Here is a 16,283-nt window from a genome sequence, read left to right on the forward strand (position 1 = left end):
AGAAAATGTCTTAATCTACTTGTGCTCTGTAAATTGATTCATGCTCTTGTTGAAGTCTCATCAATTACTCTATCTCGTGTACTTGCGGTCACTCTCATTGTTATGCTATCAGTCCACCAATTAGAGCTGAAACATATTTACATTCTTTCTTGCTTTTAGCAGTAAAATTATGGAATGATCTACCTCAATCACTAATGTTGATGATTTTATGCAAGAACTTGAACTCTACATCTCTCACACCCTGTATGATTATCTGTGCTTGTTAACTCTTTAGACAGTAATTATAATAATAGTCAATTTTCTGTTGGTGGATAATGCACATCGCCCTTGGGGGTATCCTCAGCTTAAGTTGAAGTAACTGCTCTATCACAGAGCATTATTACACGTTTAACGTCATTACAAGCTTCTGAGAATTTTTTAACACAGTGGTATAGCTACATGCCAGCTTGGATTTAAGCCTTAATGTCATAATAGTGGTACTGTATGGTGCATTTGCTAGCTGACTATAATTATAACCTAGCCCCTGATACTGTCAGGATGATCTGCATTACTATGATCCACCATCAGAAATTTGTCCCAAGATATTATACAATTGCCATTTGATCAGTACAGTTATATCCTTATGATTTAGCAATTGAGTTGCAAAACACTCTAATACAGCAGTCACTGCTACTTTGGCCACCAAAGTCGTGAGAAAATCTGTGCTCTGCTACCCCTTCAATTGCAAATGAAGTGTTCTGTAGTGAAGGAATTTCATTTCCACCCATTTCTCGTTTCCTGTTTCTCCATTCCTGGTTTTACCACTACCTTACAATGTAACTGGTGCACGTGCTCAGTTATGCAGCAGCATCAGGTACAACCAGAACATCACTAGTATTCTCCTGTAAAAACCACCACTGGTCTGACATGCCCAGTCTGTAACAGGCCAGGTGTGTTAGACTTACTATTATGTACCAATTCCACCTCATCATACAAGAACATGACAAGGTTAGCACTCCTTCCCAAGTGTAGTAATACACAACATATCATCCTAATCAGATATCACTACCAAATTTATCACTAATACAACTTCAAAATAGTTATCCAATCAGACGACACTACAGTTTCTATGACGATGGTTTACCAAGTTGAATCACAGGTCCATCATAAGGTTCCCGAGGAACTGGTTGTGGTTGATTAGCCTAATAAGGTAATGATAATTAAGTGTGTAGGTGTTAAGGGAAATCACCTTATCTCGTTGAGTGATAGCAGAGTACACAATATCAGAATAACAAGTTCTTGGAATATAACGACCACTACCTTTAACCACATTAACCTGTTCACATGATTACCATGGTAATGTGGTTAAGCCATACTATGTGATTACCTGTCCATTATCCACAGCTACACGTCCCCCAGTAACAACATACACAGGTACACCATGACAACACATCCCCTCAAAGATGTTGAAGTCAACAGCCTGTTATGACATTATTATTAATTAACTGTTGTTAGGGGGTGTGTACCTGATGATGAGTCTTAGCCGATATCACTCTGGTAGCCTCACCATCCCATACCACTATATCAGCATCTGATCCCTCCGCTATAACACCCTGAGGGTGTTGTTGACATGTTACCATGGTAACACGGACACACCTCACCAACCTTACGAGGATAAATATTAAATATCTTAGCAGCTACGGTGCTGGTAACTGCCACAAATCGACAAGCATCCATTTTACCATTAGCCACACCCTTCTCCCATACCACTGACATGCGGTCCTCTACACCTGTAGGAGATCATGTGATCACGTGATGACATCATCATTACTAACCATTAACTCCATTGGGGATCTTCCTGAAGTCATCTTTACCCATTGCCTTCTGATTAGCATTAAATGTGCAGTTGTCTGTCCCAGTACAGTGTAGTGCTCCGCTATGTGTGTAATAATAGAATGTGTACATTAGTGTGTCACCATTACCCCCACAGTGTGTCACCATTAAAATAATGTGTAGTTGTCTGTCCCAGTACAGTGTAGTGCTCCACTGTGTGTAATAGAATGTGTACATTAGTGTGTCACTATTACCCCCATAGTGTGTACATTAGTGTGTCACCATTAAAAGTGTAGTTGTCTGTCCCAATACAGTGTAGTGCTCCGCTGTGTGTAATAGAATGTGTACATTAGTATCATTATTACCCCACAGTGTGTACATTAGTGTGTCACTATTACCCCCATAGTGTGTACATTAGTGTGTCACCATTAAAAGTGCAGTTGTTTGTCCCAGTACAGTGTAGTGCTCCGCTATGTGTGTAATAGAATGTGTACATTAGTGTGTCACCATTAAATGTACAGTTGTCTGTCCCAGTACAGAGTGTAGTGTTCCACTATGTAATGTAGCATTTCCCACAAAACACTGCCTTCACTCATGATTTAACTTTAGACCATTAACCACAATGCCACACACTAGTTACCATGCCAATAAGTCCATCAGAAAGCCGGGAGTGGAAGGGTCAGGACGAAGGGGTGGTCCCATCACATGACCTGTTATCATAGTGATATGTTAGAGGTATCATATGATCACTCTTACCCGCTGCATGCCTCCAACAGGTATGCCAGTAGTTAGTACCATCAGTACCCAAACTAGCTGCTATCGGCTCTCCAAATACCACACAACCTTGAGCAAGGTGATGATGTCACTGTGATCACATGACCACAACACTGACCTCTCTGCCTGCCTTGTGTTACAGCATTAGCTGCACTCTTACTCATCACATGAACTACATATAGAGGACAACTAGCTTGATTGGCTATTGTGATTGCCCTAGCTGTAGCCTCTCCTTCCACCTAGTAGTGGATCACGTGATACGGATCACATGATCTAGTACCTCTTCCGGCCGACACATTTCATGTCCCTCAGGTCCCGTAATTCCCAACTCTAACATTTTCTTAGATCCCTAGTGTAGGACAAGATTATAATATGTATTGTTTGATAATAATCCTGACCTCCACAATAAGGTCCCCATTCTCAGCGTGCACCTGAGCCAATGCTCCCAACTTCTTACATTGCTTGAAGGCATAGTACATCTGTGTGTGTGTCACATGATCATCACATATCACTATGGTGACAACGTTACCTCATCATCTCTTAACATGAACACATCCTTGTAAGCCATGAACATCTTAAATGAGTTGACTCCTGTATTAGAGAATGTGACATATTAAAAGTGTTATAACCCCCACCCTGACTCACTACACAACACTACAAGCCATAAAGTCTTAAGAGAGCTAAAACTTGTAAGGAGAGATACATAAGTGATAAATGTTAACTCCCTCTTTATTATGCAAGTTGACTGGGGATGTGTGTACTACTCCACTACGCACTAAAACAAAAGAGATCACTTCATTAGGATGTGTACCATCCTCCCAATCCTGTCCTGGTCAGCCCCTCCTCCTCTCACTAACAGTAAACAAATATAACATTCCTCCTCTACCATGATGTCCTCATGACATCCACCTCCTGAGGTCCATATAAAAAAGGTCAAGACATTGACAATGTCAACCTTGCTCCTCATCTGTCCATCCCTTCCCGGGATCCCACAATCATAATAAGAAGGTCAACTATGTTGACAATGTCAACCTTTTGTAGTCTCTCCCTGGTCCCAGGTCATGACGTACCTTTCTCTTGGCACAACACTTCCATCTCCTTGGCAACTTGTGGGCTCCACCACGTCACAGCAACATGGAAGGAGTAGTCACAACAAACCTTCTCATCTGCCCATCCCCTCCACCGATCATATGCTTGGAGGAGGGACTCGTTCTTCGGAGGGATCACAAAGTCAACTAGCCAATCAGATCACTTAATACATACACATGATTAACAACCACACCCACTTATCATTGTCGTCCCACCAGCTAGAGCTGCCCGGGTACCATGGTAAAAGTCATCAACAGCAACTGTTCCCATGAAAGGTAGCTGCATGTGGGTGTGAGTGTCAATGCCCCCAGGCATCACTAGTTTGCCTGAGGCATCAATCACACGAGTGTCTGGGGGAACATCAGTGATATCCGGAGCAACTTTCCTGTGAGAGAAAATGTGTTACTGTACACTGTGTGATAGAGGGTACTGGGGATAGTGTGAACCTTGTGTTACTGTACACTGTGTGATACAGGGTACTGGGGGTAGTGTGAACCTTGTGTTACTGTACACTGTGTGATAGAGGGTACTGGGGATAGTGTGAACCTTGTGTTACTGTACACTGTGTGATAGAGGGTACTGGGGATAGTGTGAACCTTGTGTTACTGTACACTGTGTGATAGAGGGTACTGGGGATAGTGTGAACCTTGTGTTACTGTACACTGTGTGAATCAGTGATAGAGGGTACTGGGGATAGTATGAACCTTGTGTTACTGTACACTGTGTGATAGAGGGTACTGGGGATAGTATGAACCTTGTGTTACTGTACACTGTGTGATAGAGGGTACTGGGGATAGTGTGAACCTTGTGTTACTGTACACTGTGTGATAGAGGGTACTGGGGATAGTGTGAACCTTGTGTTACTGTACACTGTGTGATAGAGGGTACTGGGGATAGTGTGAACCTTGTGTTACTGTACACTGTGTGAATCAGTGATAGAGGGTACTGGGGATAGTGTGAACCTTGTGTTACTGTTGGTGTCCAGTATTACTATGTATATAATTGGTTACATCATTCTTATGTGCAACAGAGATTAAAGGTGGACCGATACCAGTGGTATCGGTATAGGATCGGTATAGGTAATACAAAGTACAGATACCACAGTAGACACTCACCACTTTTATTAAACCATCTCTAGCTAAGTTTCCAGTAGCAAATAACTTAGTTGAGCTAATTAGTAACTTAGTTGAACTATCAAAGTAGCGAAACAAATGACACATAGCTAGCTATTAAAATATCACAGTAATAGATTGATCTCAGTTCAATCAAGTTTTAAACATTCATTGTATAACAGCTAAACATGACAAACATCATGGTGGATTACTAATTTCTTGTAGTTTTCTTGTAAGCTTATTGATAAGGCAATTAATTACGTGGGCGGCCGATAATTGTACAGTATATGTTACAGCTTTTCAACCAAACCTTTTCATGAAAAAGCAAGCCAAGTAGTCATCAACTTATTTCTTGAGGAACAACTGCACTGCCATTTAAGTACAAAGGATTCGCATGCTCTAATATAATAGAATACACACAGAGCAATTGCAGCAATGCTTGGAAAAGAGTAACAAAGAATAAACTTGTCTGGCTTCAATGCTTAGTATCGGTATCGGATCGGTATTGGCAGATAATTTTAGTACAAATACTCGCATCGGAAGTATCGGTAAAAAGTGGTATCGGTCCATTTCTATCTGGGATACACTGAATAGGCTGCTACTCCATCATCTTATGTAAAGCTGCTTCGATAGTACGATTGTTGAGTCAAAGGTAGAGCTTGGAATAGTCAAGTGAAGTAATTTTGCGTGATTTCACGTGACTAGTGACTATAGAAAGACTGTCCTGCTAAGCCTGTACTACTATTCCTCCGTCATGCTTTCAAACTTTGTTTCCATAGCTTCGCTTTGTCGCAGCGGAAATGTGACGTACTCAAGCATGCGCCTCAGCATAATATCCTAATTAAGAAATTTCAAAAGTCACTTATTTCACTGTTTACAGAGTTACATGTTCCCTTGTCCATAGGATTCAATGTGCTCTTGATATACTGCTCATCCCTAATTTTTGGTATAATTTGGGTTAGGTGTGGACTACCGTTAAATACAAAGTTTGGAGTGACTAAAGTTTGGCGAGTTTGGCGAATTGAGGAAAATCGCCAAACTTTATTCACCAATCAGCTATTCAGTATATAGTTCCATATTAGCTGTATGGTAAATTCACACTTGACAACAAACATCTTGAACAACCTACCTAGGTGAGTAACTTCTGATAAACGGCTTTAGATCGTTTGCTTTTTTGTCTACTTCCAATACATTCATGCGATTATGCAACTCATTGATTCTGATTGGCCAGCCAATATTTTGGCTGGATCACACTTCTAGGCCCAAGAAACTTGAGCATTGTCGGTGTTTGCGCATTAGCGCACCTGACTTGGCACAAGACTAGTTCATATTGCCTCAGAGTGCAGCACTATGGGATTTAGAGACCACATTTTCAGCCAATCAAATTTCAGTACCAAACTTGTTGTAGTCTAATATGTGTTGGAATGTTAGTTGTCTTGGTATTAAGTAGTTGGCATCACTTTTACTGTGTCAGTCACATGTATTCAGTTAATGTAATGTATATTTCTAATGCCTGCGATAACATGTGGGCACAAACTACACCTCACTACGCTATGTTACACACTGCTACAACACTTTTAGATTAGCAACTAACCATCATAGACAGATGGTTATAACATTATGGGCCGATAGTTGAGTTTGTGTATGATTATGGCTATAGCCAGCTGAATGCAACATTGTATGTGTTGTGGTATTTTGTAGGTGGCTATCGTAAATTGTAACAAGAAGGATAATTAGCTATCTAGACTAGTAGTTAAATGGCAGTAATAGACAGTTGGGAAATCATTTATATGGATGTTAGAACACACACATATATATGTGGTAACATGTATATTATAATATTTAGTATCAAATCATTTCACTATTATTGTTTGTAAAGCACAACAGTAGTTATAAGTGCATGTATAGTGAACATGCAATGGTTGTAACAAGATGTGGTTATGTTTTATAAAGCTTACAATAATAAGATGAAGGAAAGTTTATGTAATGTGTGTGTGGTTTATGTGGTGGATACAAGCGTACATAGATTATCAAGAGAGGGGATAGAAAACTATCACGTGATTTATTAAAATGTGCTGTGACAATCAGCCTTATGCGATTCTTTATCACACACTAACACCATGAAATGGTTAATAGCACACTCTGGTAATGCTCACTCGTGTTCCATCAACTATCCACTGCCTGCTGGTCAAGTTTTATTCCCATACTCCTCACCTACACCAGCCCACGAGCTTGTGGTACACCTTACAAGCAACAGGAGTGGAATTTGATAATTCTTGACAGATCTAACTCTTTACTGATGAATGTTATCCCTGAAACGTATTTAAAAAGTACTTTGGTCAAAGCGGGAAAACACGTTCAACTTCAAAACAATTCATGCCGGGCCCTTTGAAGTGCGAATTTGTGGTACGAGTTACTCCTCAATAAAAATGATTAGTTAGCTCTGCTTCGAGTTACAAAGTCAATTTGTGCTACTGTACACTCCAAAGAGAACAACTTTTCTCTACAAACGTTTGTCATAGGTGAGTAGTTTTCTACCTCTCCTCTCAATAATCTAAGATACGTGTAGACAGTGTGGTAATAGACACAATAGATCACATAAATGTTGTAGGAACCTTATCTTAATAAACTCTTCAAATAAGGAAAGGACACAACAAAAAACACAGGACAAAAAGTTTGGTCCCAACAGGTCTAGTTAATCTATATATATACAAGTATAAGGAAAAATTTGGAATTTTAAATTAGATTAGGGACAGTGTATAATGCTGTAATAAAAAGTACTGAAACAAGCTGGATCGGAATAGTACGTAATGTCCAAATACTGTAAAACAATAAGAAGTGAATATCCCTACTGTGCATTGAGTGTAGCACAGTAGGGATATTCACTTATTATTGTTTTACAGTAATTGGACATTACGTACTACTCCGATCCAGCTAGCTTGTTTCACTACTTTTTATTGCAGCATCATACACTGTCCCTAATCTAATTTAAAATTCCAAATTTTTCCTTATACTTGTTTGTGAAGTTCTTTTGCAAGCTCATGACCATTAAATATCTGCTGAGTTACTCACAGCACTATTATACTAGATTATGACTCATACAATAACAACTGATCAGTGGGCGTGGCTCTACATAAGCCTGCAGACAATAATGGACGTCGATTCGTGCATATCTACATGGGCGTGGCTACCATATGTCTACAGACAGTAATTTACGTAAGTAGGCGTGGCTCACAAAAGAAGCAGAGCTACACTATGACGTGTAGTAACACGTCCACATTTAATTTAGCATGTGGGGTCAGACTCAAATATTCTGTAAAGCAGGACCTGGATGACCCGACTCGGTTTAACATTGTTACTAAATAAACTATACTTATTGACTTACACATTGCTATATTATATAGTTCGCCGTGAGTTGCTCTCTCTGATCGATATCAACAGCGAGTCTGACGTATGCGTGTGTTTTTGGTACAACCGGTGACCATGTGCATTCGAATAGTTTGATGCAATATACACTGGTATGGAAGCCGTACTGTAGTCTATTAACACTCAGCAGTAGAACCTTGACTGATGGCCATGGTAAAGAAGGATAAAAGGTAAGACAATAGCACAAGCATTGTATGTTTATCAACATACCAAAGGTTTTTTCTTAAGCGAACTAGAAACGTTTCTGCAAAAGAATTAGGGCTGTAGCTGTAGCCAGTTTTCCGCTACGCTTGACTGAAGGCGTCAGGCAGGCAGGCAGGCAGAGGCAGGCAGGCAGGCAGAGGCAGGCAGGCAGGCAGGCAGGCAGGCAGGCAGGCAGGCAGGCAGGCAGGCAGGCAGGCAGGCAGGCAGGCAGGCAGGCAGGCAGGCAGGCAGGCAGGCAGGCAGGCTGGCAGGCAGGCAGGCAGGCAGGCAGGCAGTAGAAAATTCCATTGACTAATTTTTTTTTTTTAATTCTGTAGCAACTTTACGGAAAAGTTTCGGGTCGATCTGAAGACACTTTTGGGCTTGGTTAAACCCAACCAACACTGTCATGTCGTTGTGAGGAAAAATCGCGGCAGGTTTTTGGGTTATATTATATCACGGATTGCCCCCACACCTTTGATGTCCCTAATATACAGTACTATCGTACTGTATGATAAGTACACAGGAATTTTCAACTAACTAGAGTAGGGACCATAACACATCGATAAAAAGTACTGAAACAAGCTGGAGTAGTGCACGGTATTAAATCACAGTAAAACAATAAGAAGTGTTATATCCCTACTGTGCATTTCCATTATGGTATCTTGAGCACAGTAGGGATATAACTATAACTTATTGTTTTACTGTGATTTAATATTGTTACTACTCCAGCTTGTTTCAGTACTTTTTATCGATGTGTTATGGTCCCTACTCTAGTTGAAAATTGAAAATTTTTCTGTGTACTTTTTTGTGAATATTATTATTATGACTGGTGAACCCGCACATGCCACATCTGAAATTGTGTCGCGTGCCCCAGCTATATCAATTATCGTCTGAAAAGTGAAGCATCCATTACGCTTCGTTGTCAGCTATGTTGAACCCATTACACAGCATTTTGGATCTAGAACTGTTCAAAAAGCACCTCTGCAATCTATACATACCGAAAGAAATGGTGCCGCATGCCCCAGTTATAACAATTATCGTCTGAAAAGTGAAGCATCCATTACGCTTCGTTGTCAGCTATGTTGAACCCGTTACACAGCATTTCGGATCTAGAACTGTTCAAAAAGCACCTCTGCAATCTATACATACCGAAAGAAATGGTGCCGCATGCCCCAGTTATAACAATTATCGTCTGAAAAGTGAAGTATTCATTACGCCTTGTTGTCGGCTGTGTTCAACCCGTTACACAGCAATACGAATTGAAAACTGTTCGAAAAGCACCTCTGCAATCAAAACAGCCACTATGAAAAATACAAATGATTTCCATTATGAAGGGAAGCCATCATGTGCTATCGTCAAATTGACACTTTTTGCTGTCAGCAAAGATTAATGGGACACAAAGGAGGACACTGGTAAGTCCATGAAGAATGCATTGTACGTACTGCAGTATGCCAAAAAGCACCTCTCAGGCCGAAGCAACATCAAACAGTGAAAAAATCAAGCCCATAGCCTTAGCCATTATCAAGTTACACTTGTCTGAATGCATCAGTCAGTCAGTCAGTCAGTCAGTCAGGCAGTCAGTCAGTTAGTAGAAAATTCTGTTAAATAAATTATTTTTTAAATTCCGTAACAACTTGTTGAAAGCGTTTCTGGTCGATCTTGAAGGTTTGTTTGGGCTTAGTTTTACCTAACCAATACTGCCTCGTTGTCATCAGGGAAAATTGAGGCTGGTTTTTGGGGATGTTATTTCATGGGCCACGCCTACTCCTCCATAACAGCTTGGCAGTATTGGCTAGACAAAGCCAAGCCCAAAAAATGTTTTCAGACGCACTCTGAACCCTTCCAGCAAGTTTCTACGAATTTATTATTTTTAATTGTATTTGGGGCGAGCCTGAGCAAGCCCCACAAATGGCAGTAGTCACTTGTACGTCCGACCGTACGTCTGACCATTCCCGAGAGTTTCGGTAATGAACACGGACAGCCCCACACTAGTAGTGCTCGACTGTACGTACGACCGTACGTCTGACCATTCCCAAGAGTTTACATAACGAACACAGACAGCCCCACACTGGTAGTGCTCAACTGTACGTACGACCGTACGTCTGACCATTCCCAAGAGTTTACGTAACGAACACGGAAAAAAGCACCACATGGCTTAGAATTTGTCGCTTCTCACTTGAATCACTCACATACATTGACATGGACAAAGAAGATCGTCTTGGAAGAAGGCCGGGAGAGAACGAGATAGGGCAAGGAGGGAACACTGGCAGGTGAATGCCCGAGTGAATGGTACGTGCGTCACGTTCACGAAAACTTCCTGTATGAAGAAGGCCGCATTTGCGCCACTTGGCTTAGAATTTGTCACGTAAGTTAACTTTTGTCACGTGGGTTACAACTTCTTATCTACATAGACATGGACAAAGAAGACCGTCTTAGAAGACAATGAGATAGGGCGAGGAGCAGAAATGCCAGATGAAGCAGAAGCAAGTAGACAGCTGATAGACGCCATGCACACTCGCAGAAGAGAGCATGCAGTTGGCCAATGAAACTGCAGAAGACAGGGAGATAAGTCCTAGCTGACTATGCTTCCACACAGTTATGTAGCTATATACTGGCAGGCCACTAAGCCTTCCAACTTGGAACTTTTTTCACCTTCCTCCAGCTATACCCCTAGAGTAGCCTGAGCATTTCTGTATGTACAGTATAGCTACAAACACACACACATTAAATGCTATTCATGGAAATACAGTTGATGCCGCATCACTTTTTACACAACTCCGGCTTGCCCCATCATGCTTTTAGCATCTGTCTAGTTAACAGAATTTTCTACTAGCTGACTGACTGACTGATTCCTTCAGCCAAGTGTGACTTTGGTTAGAGCTATGGGCTTGATTCCTTCACTATTCAACATCGCTTCTTCCTAAGATGTGCCTTTTCACCAACTGCTGTAGCTACAATGAGTGCATCATGGACTTACCTTTGTCCTCCTTTGTGTCCCATTTCTTTTTGCTGACACCACAAGGTGTCAATTCATGGTAGCACATGATGGCTTCTCAATAGTTTGCTATGCAAAAATTGCCCATATTTTCTGTAACAAGTGGATTGCTTATAGAGGCAGTTGTCGTACTGTTCTTCATTAGAAACGCTGTGTAACATGTAACGTGCTCAACATAGCTTGAAACGAAGTGTAACAGCTACTTTACTATTGATTAATTGATAGTTGGGGCACGCGTCAATTTTTGTAGCAAGTGATCGTGCTTATAGAGGTAGTTGTCGTACTCTTCTTCGTTCGAAATGCTGTGTAACATACTGAACATAGCTTGACACGAAGCAAAACAGCTACTTTATTTTTTGTTATTTGATACGTAATTGGGGTGCACGTCTAGACATTATTACTAATGTCAGGTGCCATTCATTCTTTTGATGTGGTATGTGCAGGTGCACTAGTCATAATTATGTTGCAAAAATGTAAACAAACAAGTGCAATGAAAAATTAGGAATTTCAAGTTCAATTAAGGATCATAAAATAAACAGTAAGGAAACAAGGGAGGTTGCCTATACCTGCAGGTATACAAGTGGATATTTAATCCCTAATTTAGTTATGGGTATACAGAGTGAATTAGGGAGTAAATGTCCACTTGTATACCTGCAGGTATAGGCAACCTCCCTTGTTTCCTTACTTTTTATTTCTATGTTCCCTAATCGAATTTGAAATTCCTAATTTTTCATTGCACTTGTGATATATAAAGCTGAAAAGCCGTCTGACCATCTGGCCACTTACTCACCAAACGGTGCAATCTGTGCTGATAATGAAGCACTTATCATCCGGCTACTCTTAAGATTGTTATCACGAGTGCACGCGTGCTTCTGTTCGTTCTCTACAGCACGTAGAAGGCCAAGGTGTAGAGAAAACTTGAGCAACATTCCTTTGAAAACAACAGGACATACTGTTCAAGTGGTAGAACACCTGACTAGCGTGCGAATCCACATGTTGGCATACTTTTTTTTTCTTTCTACTCAGTACCTTTTTATGCGCACTTTTTTAAAACATGACTTTTAGCTCTAGTCTGGCAGCGCCCACTCCTTCACTTTTAGAGTAGGGGTCTAGTGACCGTAGTATAAGGTACTTGTACTACTACCACTATAGTGGTAGAGCCAATCAAATCACAGTATCCAGTTTAAAGAAGTATTTGTGATGTAAAACGTGTAGTTTGTGCCATGAATAACACAATAACCATGGCGACTGAATTCGGAATAGTTGGAACACTCCGCGCAAGACTCTGAGATACACATGCCATAAAGACTTACATTGAGAAGTATATGAAGTTTTGTGCTTTCTTTGCCGAGTTACAACAGCCCCATGAACAGGTAATTTATGTCACATACAATTTGAAACCACATTTGAATTCTGGTCGCACAAGTCACCGTATACTATGGTCACCCTCACTCTATGTGAAGGGGCGGGTGCTACCAGATTATTTTAGCTCATCGTATCTTGGCATGCAAAACATGTACTGATGCCACGGGAATTTAGCAAAATTAAACACCCATCATCTGGAAACTCGATTGTTGTTGTAGCAAAATCAAGACGTGCTTTTGTTCTCTCTTTATAGGGCGATGAAGACACTGGTATAGGGAAGGATTACTGAAAAGTTGAGCTACATTCCTGTCAGATGAACAACTGTGGCGATTTGTGCACCTCCCTTAACCCCAAGTTATTATAACCAACATGTTCAATCCCTGCCTAGGTCATAACTTTTTTTCCCACTTTTGGGGCACCTTTTTGATCAAGTCGCCATCTACAAACTCTTATGCTCAGTTTTTTCAACACTGGCACTGCCTCACATCATAGGGACTCTTATAACACTTTCAAGACAGGGCATGCAAATTGCCAACATTTTTGGTCCATCTGTGTGTTGGTCCAGTGTGTTATATTAGAGTAGGTAAAAGCATCTTTTGCCAGATTCCAGAATCTATGTTTAACCGCATAAGTGTGCAGACATACAAAACTGTTTGTTCAGATTTACCTCATTACTGCTGTAGTAAATAGGCAGCTTGTATGATTGGACAGATATGTACTACAGTGCATCTGATAAATGATAATACTGGAACCATGCAGATACCATAGTTTACACTGAAGAACTGCGTTTGACCAGGCACAAATATTTCACTATAATCCTGCTTACATGCTTTCACTCTAAAGGATAGGTGTTTTAAAACTGGGTTTTGTATGGCAAGAGGTATATGTGTCACTACAACATCAGAACTGAAAGTGCATAGCATAAGACAAGTTCTGAATCTGCCTGCCATGCAGTAACTATAACTGCAAATTGTGTTGGCTTTAAATTATGCCCAAGTTCAATTCTCTTTGTGACAGTCGGTAAGGTAAACATCATGTAGAAACTGAAACTGTACCATGTGTACACCATCAGTATTGTAGCTCGCATGCAGTTTAACTAATTAGCCTTGCACGCTCATTATTTCACTATATGTACTACATAAGGATCATGTACTTTAAAGCACTATTGACATGCTTGCTACACAGCAAATATAGGACACTAATATTTATGCTTGGTTCCCACTATACTAATTATTGCCGCATTAGTTGTCTTGCATGTAAAGCAGCGTAGGTTTTGCTTGGTTTTGTATCATTAATTTCAGCAGGATGACATAAGGAAACCTCATGCTCTTAAAAATGTGACATCACCATGTACTTAGCTACATGAGCAGTGCCAGTCTTTAATGCTTGGTCCCTCTTCCTGGCATTAAAATGTTTAATGTGGAGATGGTCCTGCACGTAGGGCAGGTACCAATTATATTACAGCCAAAAGTGACCAAAACTTCTGGGTCCCAAATGTCCGTAACAGAGAGGTTCCACTGTAGATGTGCATGTTGTATATGGAACACTCCAGCGTGGAATAACGGTTAGTCTGAATGCTGTGAGTACAAGCATAGATAATATACCCCCCTGGATTGGAAACTGCACCATGCACCCATACACTTTGTACAAGAACCAGTGTCCTTAGGCTGGTTTTGCGCCTCAACAAATTTAAGCCGAACCATGGCATTAACAACTTTATTTTGTAACGAGAATGACTCGTGGTGTTGTTAGGTTATTTGTTTTGGTAAGTTTGACCACTTCGCGTCACTTTTGGTTAGAAGTCTTACAATGGCGGATTACATGCTTTGGGGGAAGCACATTCTAAAGTGCTGTAGGTAGAAAAAGAAAGTATCACAAGGTTAACTATGCTATAAAGAATAGCCTCAGCTAAATAATACACCTTCCCATAACTTCTTTAGCAGGTTTTTGAGGTGGTGTTTTATGGCAAAATGGGAAGCATATTCTCTCTGTGATTCTAAACAGTATCACTACACAATTTATACTATGAAGTCATCAAATAATGCTCTGTGGACTGGTCTGGGTGTAAATGGCATAGCATACAGGGTTTGCTTGAATGTGTCCAAGACATCACATCTCGTGTTCAGTTTCGCTTCTATCGTTTGCACAATAAAGAGACTTGCCTCAAAACTCGCTGCTGGCTTCCAAAACATCTTGAAAAAGAACCCTTTACCAGTGGTGAGTCTTGTTTCGCCCAGAGAAACTTGAGAGAGAGACATCTTGTTTTGAGACAGCAATGGGAGCAGCCTGCTCAAACAGGGATTTTATGGTCTTCTTTGCCACTTCACAAGCATTGGCTACTTGGGCAATTGTGTCTGGCATAAAATGGCCTAAACAACCAACCTCAATGGAAATGAGATTGACAGATAAGCCAGAAAGCTGTTATTGAAGGGGGCGCAAAACCAGCAGTGGTGCTTACTAGTTTCCAATCCAGGGGGGTCTATGGTATAAGTAACGATCAACTCGTCACCTTCTCACCTCATAAATACAGTACAACTAACCTCAGGTACCTGAGGTTAGTATTATTATCAATTTTGTCAAAATGACAGGGTCATACAGAAGGACAAGCCTACACATACATACAGTAACATTAAATGCACACGAATACAATAACTAAGACAAGGCAGATAGCTAAGGCCACTCCAAATAAATTCTCTGTTTCCCATCCACCGCCCGCTTCTGGTTACTGCCAGCTCTAAATATTCCATTATTCCGTATTCTTCCATTATTTTCCGGTTATTCTTGCATACTGATAGGCTCAGTAAAACCTATCTTGAAACAGTGTCACCGCACGTGTCAGCAGTCCTATAAAGTCAGCACAAACTTCACGTTTGTGTTATTTTTGCAACTTACAAAGGAAGGAACAAGCTTAAGCATGCTTTTATGCAGCCTTTTTGGCAGTGCCAGGCAAATAATGGCTTGAAAAGCTAGCCAATCTTATAATGAAATAATGGAAATGGACTGCCCGCCCGCATGCAAATATGTCTGAGTCCAGGACGGGAAACAGAGAATTTATTTGGAGTGGCCTAATAACAGAGCAATACAGAACAGGACAAAGTTATTTGAATAGAAATCAGCGAAGGGCAGTATGGAATAGATTTGACTCCTTAGTATATCTATGAGTACATGCACACACACATTGACCTTTTAACATGATAACTATGCGCATGCGCACTTACTTGATTAGTCCATCTTCACAGAAGACGTCAGATCGAAACTTCCTGTCTTCATTCACTACTGTACCGCCTTTGATCAGCAACCTGTTAGCCTGCGGGGAAATGACACGTTAATTGTTGACCTGTATCAACGACCCTTTGTTTACCATTTTGAGGGCGTGTTCGGTCTTGCTCAGGGTGCGCTACAATATGGGTTTGGTGTGGTCGCTGATATTCGGCACGCGGTATGACATTAATGGCGCCAGTTATAAACTAGTCCGCCAGATCGGGGAGGGAGGTTAGTACTGAATAGTTACATATAGTACGATT

At 40.8% G+C, this 16,283-nt stretch overlaps 2 protein-coding genes across 2 annotated transcripts in view; one reads left to right on the forward strand and one right to left on the reverse strand.

Annotated features, from left to right (window-relative positions):
• Nucleotides 1–1,014: 1,014 nt before the first annotated feature.
• On the reverse strand, nucleotides 1,015–16,273 carry LOC136253338 (dihydropyrimidinase-like). The gene is made up of 16 exons (XM_066045989.1): nucleotides 16,121–16,273; nucleotides 15,978–16,066; nucleotides 3,873–4,060; nucleotides 3,657–3,821; nucleotides 3,116–3,177; nucleotides 2,985–3,065; nucleotides 2,867–2,935; nucleotides 2,705–2,825; nucleotides 2,569–2,655; nucleotides 2,453–2,522; nucleotides 1,815–1,915; nucleotides 1,645–1,769; nucleotides 1,506–1,592; nucleotides 1,367–1,459; nucleotides 1,229–1,315; nucleotides 1,015–1,181 (listed from the first exon to the last, which is right to left on the reverse strand). Exons 1-16 carry the CDS (start codon nucleotides 16,121–16,123, stop codon nucleotides 1,107–1,109), a joined length of 1,503 nt encoding a protein of 500 aa, XP_065902061.1. The 5' UTR covers nucleotides 16,124–16,273; the 3' UTR covers nucleotides 1,015–1,106.
• The window catches only part of LOC136253339 (serine/threonine-protein kinase 16-like), a 31,922-nt gene continuing 31,600 nt past the window's right edge, over nucleotides 15,962–16,283 (forward strand). The window contains exon 1 of the mRNA XM_066045990.1: nucleotides 15,962–16,251. Within this exon, the coding sequence (XP_065902062.1) occupies nucleotides 16,164–16,251 (88 nt within the window). The 5' untranslated portion in view covers nucleotides 15,962–16,163. The remainder of the gene's footprint in view (nucleotides 16,252–16,283) is intronic.

Source organism: Dysidea avara, chromosome 4 (assembly GCF_963678975.1).
Source record: "Dysidea avara chromosome 4, odDysAvar1.4, whole genome shotgun sequence".
Lineage (NCBI taxonomy): Eukaryota > Metazoa > Porifera > Demospongiae > Dictyoceratida > Dysideidae > Dysidea > Dysidea avara.

Coding starts and splice junctions, on each gene's coding strand:
- LOC136253338 (XM_066045989.1), bottom strand. Junction 2,826..2,866: donor AAATGTGTCGGCCGGAAGAG/GTACTAGATCAT, acceptor ATCCACTACTAG/GTGGAAGGAGAGGCTACAGC. Junction 1,182..1,228: donor CTATCACTCAACGAGATAAG/GTGATTTCCCTT, acceptor TTACCTTATTAG/GCTAATCAACCACAACCAGT.